Below are 17,659 nucleotides of genomic sequence, written 5' to 3' on the forward strand. Positions count from 1 at the left end.
AGCAGCACAATTTGTAATTGCTAAATTGTGGAAGCAACCCAAATGTCCATCCACCGAGGATTGGATAAGAAAATTGTGGTACTTGGGGCTGGGGATTTAGCTCAGTGGCAAAGCGCCTGCCTGGCAAGCGCAAGGTAGTGAGTTCGGTTCCCGGTACCGGAGAAAAAAAAACCAAAAATAAAATAAAATAAAATAAAATCGTGGTACTTTCCTATAATGGAATATTACACAGCTGTAAAGAAAGATAAACTTGAGGCTTTTATAGGTAAATGGTCACAACTAGAGACCATACTCATAAGTGAAATAAATCAGAAATGCATGTGCAAGCACTGCATTGTTTCACTAGTGTAAAACCTGAAAGAGTTAATTTAAACTTGGAGATATGATAGACATTGTGAAATGACAGGAAAACACTCAAGGGTAAAGGGCAACTGGGATGTGGGAAAAAAGAAGGGAAAGAAGGAGAAATTTTGTATGTATGTATACACAGGATAGTTAACATAGCTGTTCCACTATCTTCTATTTCTTTGCTGAAAGAAACTGTCAATGAGTCCTTGTTTGTTCAATATTGCATGTCTCTACTGTTTTCATGAGAAACCACTTTGAAGATATCAATATGTAATACAACAGGCATTATTGATTTCCTACCACTTTGTTTGTAACTCTGTATTGTCTAGACTGTTCATTTGCTATTTTGTAAAAGGTTGCCCATTCATGTTTTCCTCCTTTTATTTTTAAAATAAATAAATAAATAAATAAATGGAGAAAAACTGAGATTTCCCTCTCAAATTAGGAACAAGACAAGGACTCCACTATACCACTACTCTCTAATATAGCCCTCAAAACATTAGCCAGAGAAATCAGGCAAAAGAAAGAAATAAAAGGGAATGTATATGAAAGGACAAAGTCATATTATTATTCACAGATGACATGATCCTCTACATAAAGGGCAAAAAAATCCCACCAAACACTCCTAGAATAACCACATTCAGTAATATCACAGGATACAAAATCAACACACAAAAATCAATAGCATTCTTATACAACAATAAGAAACTCACCAAGAAAGAAATTAAGAATACCACACCATTCACAATACCATCAAAAAAATTAAACACTTAGGATTAAACTAATCAAGGAAGTGAAAGACGTCTACAACAAAAACTGCAGTACTCTGAAAAAGGAGATCAAAGAAGACATCAAAAAATGAAAGCATATCCCTTTTCCCAAATAGGCAGAACAAAGACTGTCAAAATGCAAAACTGGTACACAGATTTAATGCAATCTCAATCAAAATACTAGTAGCATTTCTCACAGAACTACAGAAAATAGGGGCTGGGGATTTAGCTCAGCGGCAAAAACGCCTGCCTCGCAAGCGCAAGGTCGTGAGTTCGGTTCCCGGTACCGGAGAAAAACCAAAAAAAAAAAGAACTACAGAAAATAGTACTAAAATTCATATGGAACCAGAAAAGATCCAGAAGAGCAAAAGCAACTCTGGAAAACAAGATCAAATCAGGAGGCATCAGAATCCCAGATTTCAAGTTATATTACAAAGCGGTAATGATAAAAACTGGCACAAAAACAGACATGTAGGTCCATGGAACAGAACAAAAGATGCAGAAACAACCCAGGGTACATTCAGCTATCTGATCTTTGACAAAAAGGCCAAAAACACACACTGAATGAAAGCTAGCCTCACCAGGGATATAGCTCAGCGGCACAGTGCCTTGCTTGGCAAGTGCAAGGTCCTGAGTTTGATTCCCAGTATCAAAAAAAAAAAAAAGAAAAGAAAAGAAAAAGAAAGAAAGAAAGAAAGAAAGCTAGCTCCTTAACAAATGGGTGCTGGGAAAACTGACTTATCTGAATGTAGAGGATTGAATTTAAACCTATACCTCTTACCATGTACTAAATAAAATAAAAATCGATCATAAATCTAAATACTAAAACAGAAACACAATCTGCTGGAAGGTAAAATAGGTAAAACTCTTGAAGACATAGGTAGACATAAGTAGACGCAAGGACTTTCTGAATACAACCCCAATTACACACAAAAAAAATAACACCAAGAATTAACAAATGAGATCACATAGAATTAAAAAGTTTCTGCACAGCAAAGAAAACAACCAACAGAGTGAAGAGACAACCTAGAGAATGGCAGAAAAGTTCTGCCAGCTATTCCTCAGACAGAGGACTAATACTTAGAATATATAAAGAACTAGACACTCAAAAAAATAAAAGACCCAATCAAAAATGGGCAACTGAAATGAATAGATGCTTCCCAGAAGAACAAGTACAAATGGCCAGTAAATATAAGAAAAAATGTTCAACACCTCTGGCTATTAAAGAAATGCAAATTAAAACACTGAAATTGCATTATACTCCCCAAAGAATGGGCCATCATCAAGAAATCAAAAGCAGGACATGATGACATGCCTGTAATCCTGGTACTTGGGGGGGGTGAGGCAGGAAGATTGCTGTGAGTTCAAGGCTAGCCTGAGTACCTAGTGAAACCCTGTCTCAAAAAAAAAAAAAAAAAAAAAAATCAAATGATAACAAATACTAGTGAAGCTGTGGGGGAAAAGAAACCCTTCTATATTGTAAGTGGGAATGTAAACTAATACAGCTACTATGCAAATAAGTATAAAGATTCCTCAAAAAACTAAAACTACAAATTCCATTTGGCCCAGCTAATCCATCTTAATTATCTTCCTGAAAGGGTTAGAGACATCATAGTACAGTGATATATGCATACCCATGTTTATAGCAGCACAACTCACCCTATATAAATCTTGCAAGCTGCCTAAATGTCCATTAACAGATGAACAGATAAAGAAATGTGGTATTTATACACAATGGAGTACTACTCTGCCATAAAGAATAAACTTGAGTCATCTTTAAGAAATGGGTACACCTTGAAACCTATTAAGTGAAATAAATCAGACATACAAACTTAAATATCATTTGATCTCTCTTATATGAGAAACCCAAAATATAAACAAATTGAAGAGCAAAATAAAAGATAACAGGAAATAGGGAGTGAGATCTTTCACAAAAGGGAAGCGGACTGTGAGATGGTGGAAGGAGAGTGGAGGGGAGAGGAAGGGGATGAGAAGCAGAACTACAACGTGTTACGTACAAGCACCAACTCCCCATAAGGAGTGTAGTTACTGTGTACTGCAAACACGCAGCACAAAAAACAAACAGAACGCTGGCAGAACCCTCCAGCTGACGGCCGGACATCAACAAGAAAGAGACCCGCATGCTACACCGAATGAGAGACGTGAATACAGTCACTGGTAGGTGAGTAATGTGGGCAGAAAGTGACACAAACCTCAAAGAGCCTAAGATTTTACACAGAATTGGAGGAATAATATTCAAAACTGACAGTGAGAGTGATCAGGACATCAACCCTGCTTCTGAACTCAGCAGCTCCGGGGATATGTGAGAAGGAAGGGCCATCCTCTGCAGGCTGGAGGGCAAAAAGTATTTCTCCAAGTCTCCGCCCCTTCTAGCTAATGTCTTAACTAACAAGTCTGACAACAAATGAGGTTTATTAATTCAATGGATTCTTGTCACAGTCTAAAAGCTGAAAGGGGGGACCCCTCCAGCCTCCCAGGAACTATTCTTATTCCCCATTTCATTAAATAAATAAAAGCTGGAAGGGGGCCGGTGTGGTAGTGCACACCTGTGATCTCCGTACCCGGGAAGCTGAGACAGAAGGATGGCTGCTAGTTCAAGGCCAGCCTGGGCTACATAATGAGCTCAAGGCCAACTTGAAGTACATAGTGAGACACTATCTTAAAAACCAAAAACAAGATATTAAAAAAAAAAAAAAAACTTGGGAAGGGAGTAATAGTAAATGCCAGTGACTCAAAAAAGCACAAAGCTATACAGGGATGTCAAATCAGACTCACACAAATCACAATGGTTAAGGCATGAAAAAGAAGAGGATGAAAAAAGTCTAAGGAACTGATGACAGGATGGCGGCCTACTCACCCTTAATACAAAATGGCAAAAACTCTGAGACAAATCATGAGGAATGTCTTACCCAGCCAAATGGGGAGGAAACAGATTTAGACTAGGGGAGAATGGTCGAGGGGCCTTACGAGGATTTCAAAGTCAAAAAGAAGAGAACGAAAAATTCTATTTCCTGATTGGGAAAATCCAGACCTTTGAGAGAAGACATAAAAACTGGGGTTTAGGGACAACACTTTAAGATTGGTTTGTACTAGCAGGCCTCCCTTTGCTTCCATACCTCCCTGAAAAATGACAGGTAAACTATACAATAATCTGAGTATAAAAGAGAAAGGTCAGCTGGGCGTGGTAGCACATGCCTGTAATGACAGTGTGCTGGGAAGCTGAGGCAGGAGTATCTCAATTTAAAGCCATGCAGAAAGTATGTATTGGCTTAGTGAGACCCTGTCTCAAAAACTAAAAGGACTGGGGATGTATCTCAGTGTGAAGGCCTAGGGTTTAATACTCAATATCAAAGGTGCAGGGTTCATAATCATGCTTCTTTTGGTTTTTTGGTTTTTTTTTTTTTTTTTTTTTTTAGAGACAGGGTCTCACTATATAGCTCAGGCTGGCCTTGAACTCACTAGGTAGCCCAGACTGGCCTTGAACCTGCAGCAATCCTCCTGTCTCAGCCTCCCAAGCGCTGGGATTACAGATACCCACCACCACGCCGGGCTGTATTGTCCACGCTTTCGGGTGTGACTTAAAATTGTCTGCTGGAAACCAAACCCATTACTATGCACCACAGTGAACATGTTCAGCGAGGGAGGGAAGAACCTGGGGAGTCATACAGAATGTCCCAGACTCTGCACCTCACTGTTCTCTTGACTGCTGTATTCTTAAAATTACAGGAGCTTAGTAATGAGTAAGATCCCTGATTCAAGTGAGTCTTACCTGACAATTGAATCTTTTGTCTCCTCTCAAAGGAACAGAACCTGGGAGAGGCCAGATGATCAGAATCATTTATATTTCTGACAGTAACTAGGAATAAAAGAAATATGAGGCCTGGGGGAGGTTCGCTAGCTATAATGTTACTAAGCACATTAATCTCAAAGCTTCCCAAAAAAGGAAAAGATTCTCAGCTCACATGTTCAGGTAGTGGGACTCCAACTGAATTATTTTTATTAAATATTATTTCCTGTTGCTCCATTGGGTGTTCAGTAATAAAAACACAGAAAGAGAAACAGTTCTTCCTTCACTGGATCACACGTCTTCCTCATAGATGGTTAAAAGATAGTTAGCCATCTTAAACAGTTACAAGACATTGATTCTAGTTTTAGTTCTAGGGCCAATATTTACTAGAAATTTAACCTTTGAAGAATAAATTTATCCTCTCCAAGATTCAATGTTCATTGTTGCTACTCTTGGGAAACAGAGTTCATGAGAGGAGGAAGCAGGAAAGCACTGGTAGCGTCAATATTGGATTCTAGAAGTAACTTGGATAAAAGGTAAGATGAAAATGAACTCCAATTTTAGATTAGCTCCTCTCCCTGCCCACGCTGCCATAGCCTGGCTCTGCTCCCAGGGCCCAGGCAAAGGCAATACTAACTCCTTACAAAAAAGGGCTTAGAGTTGGTAGAACCTTATACTAAAAACCTTTTGGGAACATGCAGAACTCAGTTGCTTATCCAACGTGAGAACAATGGGCTAAGCCAATCATTTCCTTTCTTAAGTGGAGAAGCAAAGCGGAGAAGACAGAGACTCCCTATGTATTCTCTGGAGGATCGCCCAAACATGAGGCTCTGAAACTAGCAATAGTTATTTACATTGCTACCTCTCAAAAGACAGAATTCTAATAAATCTGGCACAGAATCTAGACCAGGTTTCAAAATTTCATGCAGCAGCGTGAAAAAGTCTGCAGAATATGTGAATTACTGCCAGAAGGAAATTCATTAAATACCTTTAGAAAGCTGTGAACAATTCTGGAAATATCTGTGGACAGTGTTGTTGCCCCTGGCGTTCTTAACTCTCAGGTAAGCAGCGACTTCACCAGCAAACTTGGAAACTGCGCTGGCCAGCACCCACACAGGGAGCAGAGACAGGACACCCACTATCCTAGAGCCCACACTACTAAGGTGGCCAGGAATCCAACCACATTCACCCCATTGCATCCCAGTGAAAGGAGTGTCACAGTGGAAATGGGAGTAGAGGGACTCATTCACCAGTGCTATCTTTAAAAAGAAAAAAATAAAGGGTAATTAATAAATTCTTCTCTTGGGTAGGGGTTTTCTGCATAGTTAGGATATTTTATAAGTGAAATGTGAACTTAATTTTAATATTCAGTGATGATAAAATTCTATAGAAATCTCACAATTCTGTCTTTGGTGGGGTTTTTTTTTGTTTGTTTTTTTTCGGGGGGATACCAGGAATCGAACTCAGGACTTTGCACTTGCCAGGCAGGTGCTTGTACCACTGAGTTATATCCCTGGCCCAGAAACCTCACAATTTTAGAATATTGTCGAGAATTCAAAGTTTTCCTTTGATAATCTTGTAACAAACTATTATCAATTAGTAAGACAGAAGCCTTACATTTGGTGTTGCAGCCAACGAACTACGGCTCTACACCATCCGTCTTCCCATAGCTATCATCAAAAAGTCTGCATCTTCTCAGAAGCACTGAGTCTCAGCCAGGATGGCTGCCATATAAAGCTGGGATAAGCAGGCACCCTGTCAATCCTCAGAACAACTCACCAGAATATTCAAAACAACTACCTCAGGGGGTACCCTCCACCTTCCCTCTGACTGTCAACATGTCTGTCACCTGCACACCCACTGATAAACAAATACAAAAATGGTTCAGTGTTCCCTCCATACCATTTTTCTCCTGCAGGGGTTAGCATACTCAGAAGGCAAGGCAGAGTGGGTAACTAAATCCTTTGACGGGAACAGTCAGGGATTATGAAGTTTGGAAAAGGCTAGGATAATAACCACTGCCCTCTCTCCTTTTTCAAAGGCCCAATACGTTTCCCTTCAATTGCACACAGGTTGGACTGAGAGGTGGCAGCTGCCTCATAAAGCAGTCCTTTGAAAAGGAAATAATTACTACTTACCGCCTTTGCTGTGTGCCTAGTTTTGTTAAGAGCACAGTTTGTTAAACGTTACAGGGCAGGTGATTTGTTGAAACTAAACTAACTGCTAACAAGAACTATTAGGCTTTGTATCCATATTCTGGCTCCTTTTCCTTGACTGTAGTGTTTCCCTTTTTCCCAAAAGCCATTCTCATCAAAGATAAATTCCTCAGGAACTAGCCACTCAACAGATACACCTCAGCTACTGCTGCCAATAACTTGTGATGTTCTGCTAGATGGGAAACGAGCTTTCAAGGACTCAATCACAAATCTCGTCTTGGCTAGTCAAGAATACTCAGAAGAGCAAGTTCTCCCCTATAAGAACTAAAGAAGCTTAGAAAGTACTGGCTTTATGGCAATTGCTAAAATGAAAAAAACTACCACATAACCTCCCTAGAAAACATTTATAGGCAAAAAGGGCGAGGGGGTCTTTTTAATCTATACTTAATCCAAAATAACTGTACTTCACAGGCTAAAGGAAATATGAAAACCAATCTCATTTAAGCGGGGTTTAATGAGGAAATACCTTTAGTCCCCCAGGTGATGTTCATTCTGAACCCAAGAAAACTAAGTTGAAATTTGTTTCAAAGAAATTCTATATCCACATAAATACCACTATTCAGTAATGTCTCTCACCTATCCCAAAAATCTGTGATCAATTAAGGCTTTGGCTCCTGAAACGCAACTGCCTGTGTTTGGACCTCTAGTCTGCCACTTTCTGAGTGGGTCATCTTGGGCCAAACTCTTTAGTTTCTTCATATGCAAAACAGGAATCATACAGTACAGTACCTAACTCAGCAGGTCATTAAGGGTATTAAATAAGACAATCTACATGAAATACTCACCACATTGTAGTATATAATAAAGGCTCAGTAAATATTAGCTGCCATTACTTTTGTTTGTTTGCTTTTTGTGGTGCTGAGGATCAAACTCAGGACCTTGCACATGGTAGGCCAGCACTCTACCACTGCACTATACAGCCCTAGCTCCAAGCGGCCATCATTTTATTGTTGCTATACTTGCAGTTTAGCCACCATGTTTTCTAAAAAGACTTCCCTAATGCAGTCTTCAGTCAAGCTCCCTCTCTTCTGCACATACCTCTGTCGCAGCCTTTCTGTGTTGGGGTCATATTTTTCTACTTCACACACTCTGCCCTCTTTAGGCCTGGGTTGTATCTTGTATCTTTGCATCCGTAGGCCCAGCAAGATGCTTGGTACAAAGTAGGCATTTGAAGAATTTTTTGTAAATTTTAAAAGTTCATCCAATATTTACACTTATAAATTTATTTTTAAGCTAACAAAATTTCAGAAAAAAATGTCAGCTCCAGTATAAAATCATTTGAGTTTTAGTCATTTGAGTCAAATCCTTAATGTTAATTAATTTCCTTGGCTGAAGGAAGGATGAGGCAAGAGACAAATGCAAGTTCTCACTTCACTAAGAAATTAGAGCTTTTGAAATTAAATTGAAGAGAGCACTGAATGGGAAGTATGGTGGGAGATGTGCAGAGAGAAACTGAAGAAAAGCTAAGTGCGTGAAGAGGTCAGTGAGTAATGCAAGAGGCAGGAAACAGCCATTCCTGCCTACAGCTTGCACTAGAAAACCCTTTGAAATCACAAGGCAATCATTCCTCATGAAAGGACCAACCAAGTTCTGTTCCCAGAACCACCTATTTCAAACCACTCCACTTCACTTCAAAGTGAGAGAGGCTTTCACCATGGAAATTTTTGAACAAGTAACAGTGGGGCAGAGCTTGCCAGTTTCCCTAGGCAAACAGCCATCTAGCACTGCTGACACCAGATCCACTCGGCTGCCCTTCTCCTAAGTGACAATGAGAAGGAAAAGAAAAAACACCTCCAAGGTTCTGGTCACCTAGGTGAAAATCTGGAAACCATTCTATTACATGACTATTATCCTTACTTTCGGCCTGATACTTCAGTTAATAAAGATAAAATTGGCATTCATTGGACACAGTTGTTATCACATTTCAAAAGACTTATGTGTCAAGGCTTAGCCCAAAGCCATTTTTTACAACCAAGTATCAATCACATCATGGTGTAGCTGAAAATGGTTCTCCTACCATAAAGTCAACTGTTCAAAAAACGATCCAGTCATCCAGTGCTTTATAATATTTAAAAGGAGATTGAAGGCAAATGATTAAAACATGCACTTTAGAAAAAAAAAAAACAAAAAACCCTGTAACTAGGGGGTTACATTGCTGCATATGATGTACTCAGAATCCTGCTTCGCTTTTTCTCCCACCACCTTATGACTAAAAGACTCTAGAGAATGCTGTCAGCACGGAGAGCACGCCTCCAAGCCACAGCATGAAGGGAGCCCACACCTCTCATTGAAATACTGTCTTTGTACTTCAAAAGCACAGGTAGCAAATGATAACAGATAAACTTCAGTCTGTACAGAAAAGTGGTTCTAAAAGAAAAAAACCTGTTTTTTCTAAAAGAAAAGCACCAGATATGATGTCGTGAATCTAGCAATTCCCTATAGCCCACTTGTAGATGGTATTGTTAAGAACCTGCAGTTGATTGCCATCTGACTGCAGTTATTAAGGGTTGATAAATTATTTGCATTCGCTACAATCACATCAGCCTCCTTTCAAAACCCACACAAAGAACCTTGAATCAGAGCACTGTTTTGTTTGGGGGAAGGTTTATTTTTTTCCTTTCTCCTCTCCTTCTTCTTCACTTTTTTTTTCCTTCTTCTTTGCTGGTTTGTTTTCTTGTTTCAAAAGAAAAGGTCATTTAGAAGGCTGCAGCAGTGATATGTAAATTTAAAAAAAAAAACAGTAAGCTTGAAAGGAAATAAGAAAGAATACAGCTAGCCATGAAGTGTTGTTTCAGCAGATATGGCCAACAGAGAAAAAGTTTATGTCAATTTACCCATTGAACGTTTCTCTTTTTGAAGCATTATGTAAGTGTCATAATTTTTTTTTAAAATTAAAAAAAAAAAAAGAAAACCTCTGCAGTGGGCTGAACTGGGACATGTGAAGACTCAATACAACCAAGCTTCAGAAGCTGAAATATCTCAAACCACTCTTGCTTATAGAAAATAAAATGCAGAGCTACAGATGCTTTCTCATCTGTGTGTAAATGAAAGGGAAACTGTGTGAGTAGTTAGTATTCTGAGAATTTTTGAGAGCCAGTTTATTCAAACTAAGTCAAAGCCAATCTGTATCTGCACAGAAATAATTTTCTCAGGGATCTTACTCTCTAGACGTTGCAGAGCTGTACATTTTCTCTTTCCTCAATCCTTCCCTCTGAGATAAAGAAGTAAAAAGAGCTCTGCAAGTTAAAACCACTTCAGATGAATCTGGGAGAAGGTTCAAAGGAATCAGAATATCCTGCGTCTCATCAGCCTGCTATAGAACAGGGTTCAGCTTTTCTCTGCCCCATTCTTTGTGTTCCATAGCACATCTTGGAATTTACCACACTTCTTTATGTTCTACATCTACTTCTATCTCCATACTGTGAACTCTTTGATGGCAGGAACTGGGTTTGAGTCAGCCTGGTACGGTATTTGTTGACCTGAATGTATCTGAATGCATGTGTTTATAGTACATACAGAACACCTAGATATTTATATATATACACCTATGTATTTATATTTATGATATTTATATATTCAAATCAATAATTATTTGAATTAAGTATCCCAGAGAAAGTACTAAAATGCAGTTAGCGTATTTTAAGTCTCTGATTGTGAGACAACACTTAAAAAGGGCCAGGAATGACAAATATTAAAAAAGCATATCCCAATTCATCACCCTAATGCAGGTATGACATTCCGAGAATCCGGTATTAACATTTATGTCTTATTTACTGCGGACATGTTGTTTCCAACAGAGTTCATTTTTATGACATGTATTTGGATACATAGATCTTTCTCTTATATGTTATTTTCAAGTGGATCCTAATTTACACATTCCAGCAACAGAAATAAAACTTTGGGCAAACTGGTCAAGGTCCTGACTACCAAATTATCTACTATAGATACTCTCTAACCACGGAGAAACTGGCCTTTTCATATCTTCATCTGGAAAATGGCAATGTTTCTTGGCTGATTCAAAAGCGACGTTAATTCTAAGCGGGGTAATCAGGATACCCAAACGTGTGTCGGTGTCTGTCTCACACACACACTCTCATAGGCACACAGGAAAACGCTTGCCACACAAAGGGCTCTCACTCTCTCTCACTTCTTCCCCACTGACAGAGGCGGCCATGCTGCCAAGGTGACAACCCCCACATGAAATATCAAAGAATGGAGATGAAACAGCTCAATCAAAACAACTTGGGAAAGGAAAAGAGGGTATGCTTCTCAGAGAAAGTCTCCAGGGACAGGCCAGGAAATTTCTGCTCCTGCCTTAACCACCCTCACCAAATAATCCTGTTTGAGGTCTGGTTACCTGAGCTTACAGGCCAAACCCTCCCCTTTAACCTTTTGCAGAAGGTATAATATTAAAATTCACCCTGTTATTTGAAAAGTACATTGTGAGAAATGTCAGAACGCAGTTTATAAGTGCACTCTGGGGAGCACAGCTGAGAGCAATCTTGAAGCCAAGCAGGTAGAAACTGATGAGGCACAGTGCACAGGTAGAAGGGAGGCTTGGCACGGCTTCAACATATGCCTGCGGCTATTTCGCTTCAGGTCGGATGCCACAGGCTGACCCAGCAGGATGCAGATTGCTCAACTTTCTGAAACAGAATATGGCTTTTCAGCTGCTCTCTGCGAGGTTGTTTCATTTATTCTGATTAAGACTCATTCACTCTAGCCAGCTTACTTCCATAAGTCTCTAGCTGACTCAAGTTGATCTCAGGTACAGACAATAAACACTGAGCTATGTAAATAATAATAATAATAATAATAATAATAAATCAGAACAGCCATTTCTTACCAGAAGGATGGCAGTTCTCTTAAAATTGTAAACCTGAATATGAAATTAAGATTGCAAAAGTGTAAACCCCCCTTCACAGGGCTGTTAATACTAGTCATTCCCTTTATTACCTAAAAGTGAGAGAATTCATGAGCGCACATTTATTTGCAACTCAAATGTGCTGCTGGATTAGAATCAAGCCAGTTGGAAGAAAGAGAGCATTCCTAAAAATCCTATCATCTGCTAGCAGAGTTTAAAAAGGGGACGTGGGGTGAGATACTCTGGGGACCCATCTTCAGAGGCAAAATCTACAGTGGGTAGAATTCTAGACAGGCAATAGCCAGCATTCCTTTTGCTTTTGTTTCTCATTAGACAATACCTGTGACAGTTAATTCATTATTCGGGGACATCTATAATTCCTTCTTAGGGTATTGTGGTTTCCCTCTGTGATCAGAGAAACTCAAGATTTAAATAATTTGGTACTTGCCTGATGCTAAGCACTGGAACTGTTCAACTGAGGCCTGAGCAGCAAACATGATACCAGACAGACAGGAGCACAATGGTGCAGAAAAGGGCCTTCAAGTGCTGACTGGCTGGATATATCTACTATTCATGAAGTCACAAGAACATACCCACTTCCACGTCAGAAGCAAAGCCTCTTCCTGTATCTTGAGATAATTACCCCCACTGTTTATTCAGGGATGCAGATAACTAAAGGTAAAAGATAAGATGGGCTGGAGGAAAGCTAGTGGCATATCCTATTGTGAACAGGGGCTTACTTCTACACCTACATAATTCTTAGCAGAAGCCTACTCTATTGAGACCAGCTTGAGACATCAAATTGCCTAGTTTCCTACATTTCTAGGATTCTGCAAGGAAAACTGGATTTCCATTGTTATTACATTACCTTGGGATCTTAGGGAGGCCTCAGACTTTTTGGAGGGATTCTTAATACCAATAACACCATTTCTCTGAAAGAGGACTTCTGTTCCCCAACAATGGCAAAGGTGTCAATAGACAACAAGCTCTATTATATCAGAAACTATATTTATTTTGCTCCCCACTGTATTTTTCATGCTTATAGTAGTAGGTATACAATCCAATATGCTTTTTAAGAAGGAAGGGACTAATTCTGCAAGTTACATGTGACACAAAATCAACCCCAGCCAAAACACTATCTTAACCAAAAGACAGGGCCAACCTGCTGTGGCACAAGGCCATGCCAAGTGTGAGCACTTCACGGGCTGGGGGAAATGAACCAGGGTAGAAGGCAAGGTGGTGTCTTGACAGATAGACTCCTCCCCCAGAGGAAAAGCTTCCTTAGAGGGTGGAAGAAACAAATGGCTTGTCACCCTCCTTAGCGGTATGCTACAACCAGGAAAAGTATACAATATAGTCCATGCCATCATGGATTTCAGTCAATGTCAAGCTTGTCAAGCCGATGGAATGGAGGCCTATTTTCTCTGACAATGCAGAAAGGCCAGCTGCCTGCATTATTCTTAGTAATGTACGGACTCAGATCCAACTAAACAGACTTAGAAAGCCAGCAGAAAACTCAAACCTGCTGCTCATTGGGTCAGCCTGAAATTAGACAAGACTAACCAGACTGGACTTTGTGTTATCACACTGTAAGGACTACTGCTAATATTGGTTGAACTTTACTTATGAATCTAGGAGTAGGCTAAGTTCTTTGCATGAATATTTTATTTAATCCTTACAAAAATCCTGTGAGAGCTACTGCCATTTCTATTTATAGACAAGGAACCTGAAGAAAAGGGGGTTGTACTAATACTTCCCAATTCATAATGAAACCAAATCTCAACCCTCACTGGTTCCATGCTCCTGACCTCTAGCTGACGGGCAAGACTAACTCAACTTCTTTGAAACTTATCCAATATGTCTAGACTCAAAAATGGCTACAGAATCTTAACCACATGGGCTAACTTTTGTTATAGAAGTTCCTAGATGAAGAATCAGAAAGAAAGTTCAAAAGCCAGGCCCTTGGGGTTAAGGGTGTGGCTCAATGGTAGAACTTAGCATATTCAGGGTCCTGGGTTCAATCCCCAGTATACACACACACACAAAGGCCTTTATTCAAACACTTCAATACTGCTCACCTGAGAAGAGCTGTCCAAACACAAACCGCACACAGTTCTTGATCCATGTCTCACACTAATTCCATACAATGCCTTGAATTAGAAGTTGTTCCAATTACTGAGATTTTTGTGAAATCTCAAAAATAAGCCTAAAGGCTATGCTCTGGCTCTGCAATTGTTGTTTTGCTCTTATAAACTCCTCTGCAGTCTTATTATTTCCTCCCTTGAGGAATTCCTGAGAAGGGTCAATTTAAAACAGTTCTTAACTTGAGTTGCGTTTACTGCCAACTGTGTCATTTTCTCATCTCTCTTCACTTGGTCACACAAGTAGAAAGTAAGTTTATGTTTGCACAGTTTTTCTAACAGAAAAAATATAGTTTTCCAAAATAGAGAAAAGGACTTCAGATGATTATTTATTACTTAAGAGTGTTTAAGAAACAGACAATGAGTTCACTTCTTTGGGAAGAGGCTAACTAGGGATTTTGATTGGTCTTTCGTCAATTAAATTGTGATGTAACAAGATCTCATAGACTTTCTCAATGCTAGCTGAATTTAAGAATCAAAAACCTTGCACAGGTTGTGTTAACAGCCCCAAACTCTACCCTCCCCCAGCTGCCATGCACTCAAGTCATTATCCTACAATCTGAGGAGAAAGACTTAGGATTAATAATTTATTACCTTCCTGTACTGCAGTGTAGTTAAGAATGTAGGACAGTTTGGCAGGAGAAAGTTCCTGCTGAAGGCGCACTGCTGTAAGAGATATTCCATTAGTCATCTACCACCAATTAGGTGCCCAGAAGAGACAAGAAGAGCAGGGATATAATGCCACCTAAAAAGTCTCCCCAAAATGTTTTTCCTCAGATGATAAGACCAACGCAAGCTCAGAATGTATCATTGTCTTAAAGGAAAAAGATACCACTTTACCTGACTGGTATAGAGGAACTACAGCCTGCAAAGTGCAACCAAAGGGTAAGGACAAAGAAAGGAGAAAAGTGAGATTAAGTCCCACAGATGCCTTCTATCTGCAAAGGACACTTAGCCGGGACTCCTGAATGCAGCAGAAATGAGAACAAAAGAGAACAGTGACTACTGAAGAAGAGATGCCTCGGCAGGCCAGGAGCTGCCTTTGTCCTATCTGCAGGCTTTGTGGGGACTGAGGTAGTAATCTCTTATAGCGAAAGTTTGAAACTATTAAAATATACAACATTGGAGCCAGGGATATAGCTCAGTGGCATAAGCGCCTGCCTGGTAAGCTCAAGGTCCTGAGTTCAATTACCAGTACCAAAAAAATAAAATAAGGGGCTGGGGATTTAGCTCAGCGGCAAAGCACCTGCCTGGCAAGCGCAAGGTCGTGAGTTCAGTTCCCGGTACCGGAGAAAAACAAACAAACAAACAAAAATAAAATAAAATATACAACATGGCAGTGAGAGAAGACAGAGATCAAAATATTTTTATTTGGTATTATGGTATATGCCTATAATTCCAGCACTCAGGGAGGCTGAGGCAGGAAAACTGTAAATTCAAGCACAGCCTGGGCAATTTATCAACTTAGCAAGACCCTATCCCCCCAAAATAAATTTTAAATTAAAAATAAATAAATGAAAAGTCCTGGGGGTGTATCTCAGTGCAAAGGCCTTGGGTTCAATCCCCAGTACCAAGGAAAAAAATCATTTTTATAATACACAATAAGGGTGACTGGAAAAATGGCAGAAACAGGTAATTCACAAATGGGTCTTTTTATGCTTTCCTATACTGTACCAGATCAAACTTACCCAACTGGGCAAATGCAGGTTGTCCTGGCATGGGCAGATCAGCTGGAGCATGGCAGGCAAAAACACATGTAATCCTCAAGACTGGTCACTCTGTAGGAAAGAATTATCTTCTAATCTCATCAATCAAAAAAACCACTCTACTATTCACAAAATGAGTCAGAGAAAAAGTGAAGAACAAGAGTTACCTTGCAAATACTGTTCCCTCCTGGATTGAAGTGTCCATTTGATAGACTGAGATTGAACAACAGAGCAGAAAAGAACAATTCTCCCTAACATATGCATTCCCTGGTAGTGTTATTTCCAGCATTATCTTTAACAAAACTTCATGGATGCTTACTAGGTTCTAGATGCCAGGGATGTAACTCTGAGTAAAGCAGTTTTGTAGAGCATACAGACACATAAACAAGTAATCATAGATAAACAAGTAATCATAGTAGCCTTCTGCTCTGAGCCATGGTAGAGTAACTAGTACTCACTATGAGTACAGCAGACTCACTATGCTGCCATAAACAATTAAACTTGTATGGTGGTGTGCTCTTCAAATCCCAGCTACTCAAGAGGCTGAGACAGAACAAGTTTGAGGACACTCTGGGCAACTTAGCAAGACTCTGTCTCAAAATAAAAATATGAAAGGGCTGGAGATGTAGCTCAGTGATATAATGCTTGCCTAGCACATGCACAAGGCCCTGAGTATTCAATCCCCAGCACTGGGAAAGAGGTGTTGGGGGAGGCTGAATATAAAATATTGTTTTTAGTCAGTAGATAACAGGCAAGCAAAACTGCAATTCTGAAATAAGGAAAGCACCAAGTGATCCCCACAACTGCCCAATTCTCTGTTAAGGGACAAATTTCCAGCTGTAGCACACAACAGCAGAATCTAAGCAGAACAACAGGGTCTCACTGAGCCCAGGAAGCGGAGATCTACATTTGGCTAGAATTTGAGAGGTGATACACTGGACAGTAAGGAGATGTAAAGAGAAGGGATCCAGAAGTCCAGTGTGGGCGGGTCTCCGGCCAGTCTGTGGTTAAGGGCTAGACCAATGGTGGTGAACCTGTGGTATGTGTGCCGCAGCAGGCTTGTTTGTATCACTGAAAGCTCTAAAAGGTTCACCACTGCTGGATGTTATGGCTTGTGTCTAGATGTCCCACCCAAAGCCTCGTGCAGCCATACGTGGGGCTTTAGCAGAGATGGATGGATCTAGAGTGTGTGACTGATACATGGCACAATGCTAGGACTAGGGTGTAGGATTAAGAGTAGGTGATTACTAAATCAGCCCACTGGTTGCTTTGGCATTGCCGTAATCCCACAAGCCTGGATACGACACAAGGAACAGAAAGATATTTGTCTTCTCCCTTCCTTGTTGCTTTTGCTGTCTTCTACTTGCCATAAACCTTTTCCTCTGCAATGCCTCTCTGCCATAATCAAGAAAATGTGTAGACTGTCTCCCTAAAAAGATTTCAGCTGATTGTAATAAAATCAACCTGGTACTGGCTAAAAAACACACCTGAGGATCAATGGAACAGACTGGAAGAAACAGCCACTAACAAAAACACACTCAGCCACCTAATCTTTGATAAAGGACCCAAACAAACTCACTGGAAGAACAATAGCCTCTTTAATAAATGGTGCTGGAAAAATTGGCTTGCAACCTGCCAAAGATTGAAAATAGACCCAAGCCTATCACCATGCACCAAACTCAAGTCAAAATGGTTCACAGATCTCAATGTTAAACCAGAAACACTAAGTCTATTGGAAGAGAAAGTAGGTAAAAACCTTGAAGACATAGGCGTAGGCAGAGTTCATGAACAAAAACCAAATTGCAC

At 39.9% G+C, this 17,659-nt stretch overlaps 1 protein-coding gene across 3 annotated transcripts in view; it reads right to left on the reverse strand.

The window, feature by feature from the left end:
* Kiaa0319l (KIAA0319-like ortholog) overlaps positions 1-17,659 on the reverse strand; it is a 111,300-nt gene that overhangs the window by 81,768 nt on the left and 11,873 nt on the right. The window contains exon 2 of one of the 3 annotated variants that reach the window (XM_005395145.2): positions 15,836-15,925. The exons of the other annotated variants lie outside the window; for them this stretch is intronic. Within the exon in view, the coding sequence (XP_005395202.1) occupies positions 15,836-15,866 (31 nt within the window). The 5' untranslated portion in view covers positions 15,867-15,925. The remainder of the gene's footprint in view (positions 1-15,835; positions 15,926-17,659) is intronic. 3 annotated transcript variants of the gene reach the window in all.

This window comes from Chinchilla lanigera, unplaced genomic scaffold (assembly GCF_000276665.1).
Source record: "Chinchilla lanigera isolate Chin_1 unplaced genomic scaffold, ChiLan1.0 scaffold00051, whole genome shotgun sequence".
Lineage (NCBI taxonomy): Eukaryota > Metazoa > Chordata > Mammalia > Rodentia > Chinchillidae > Chinchilla > Chinchilla lanigera.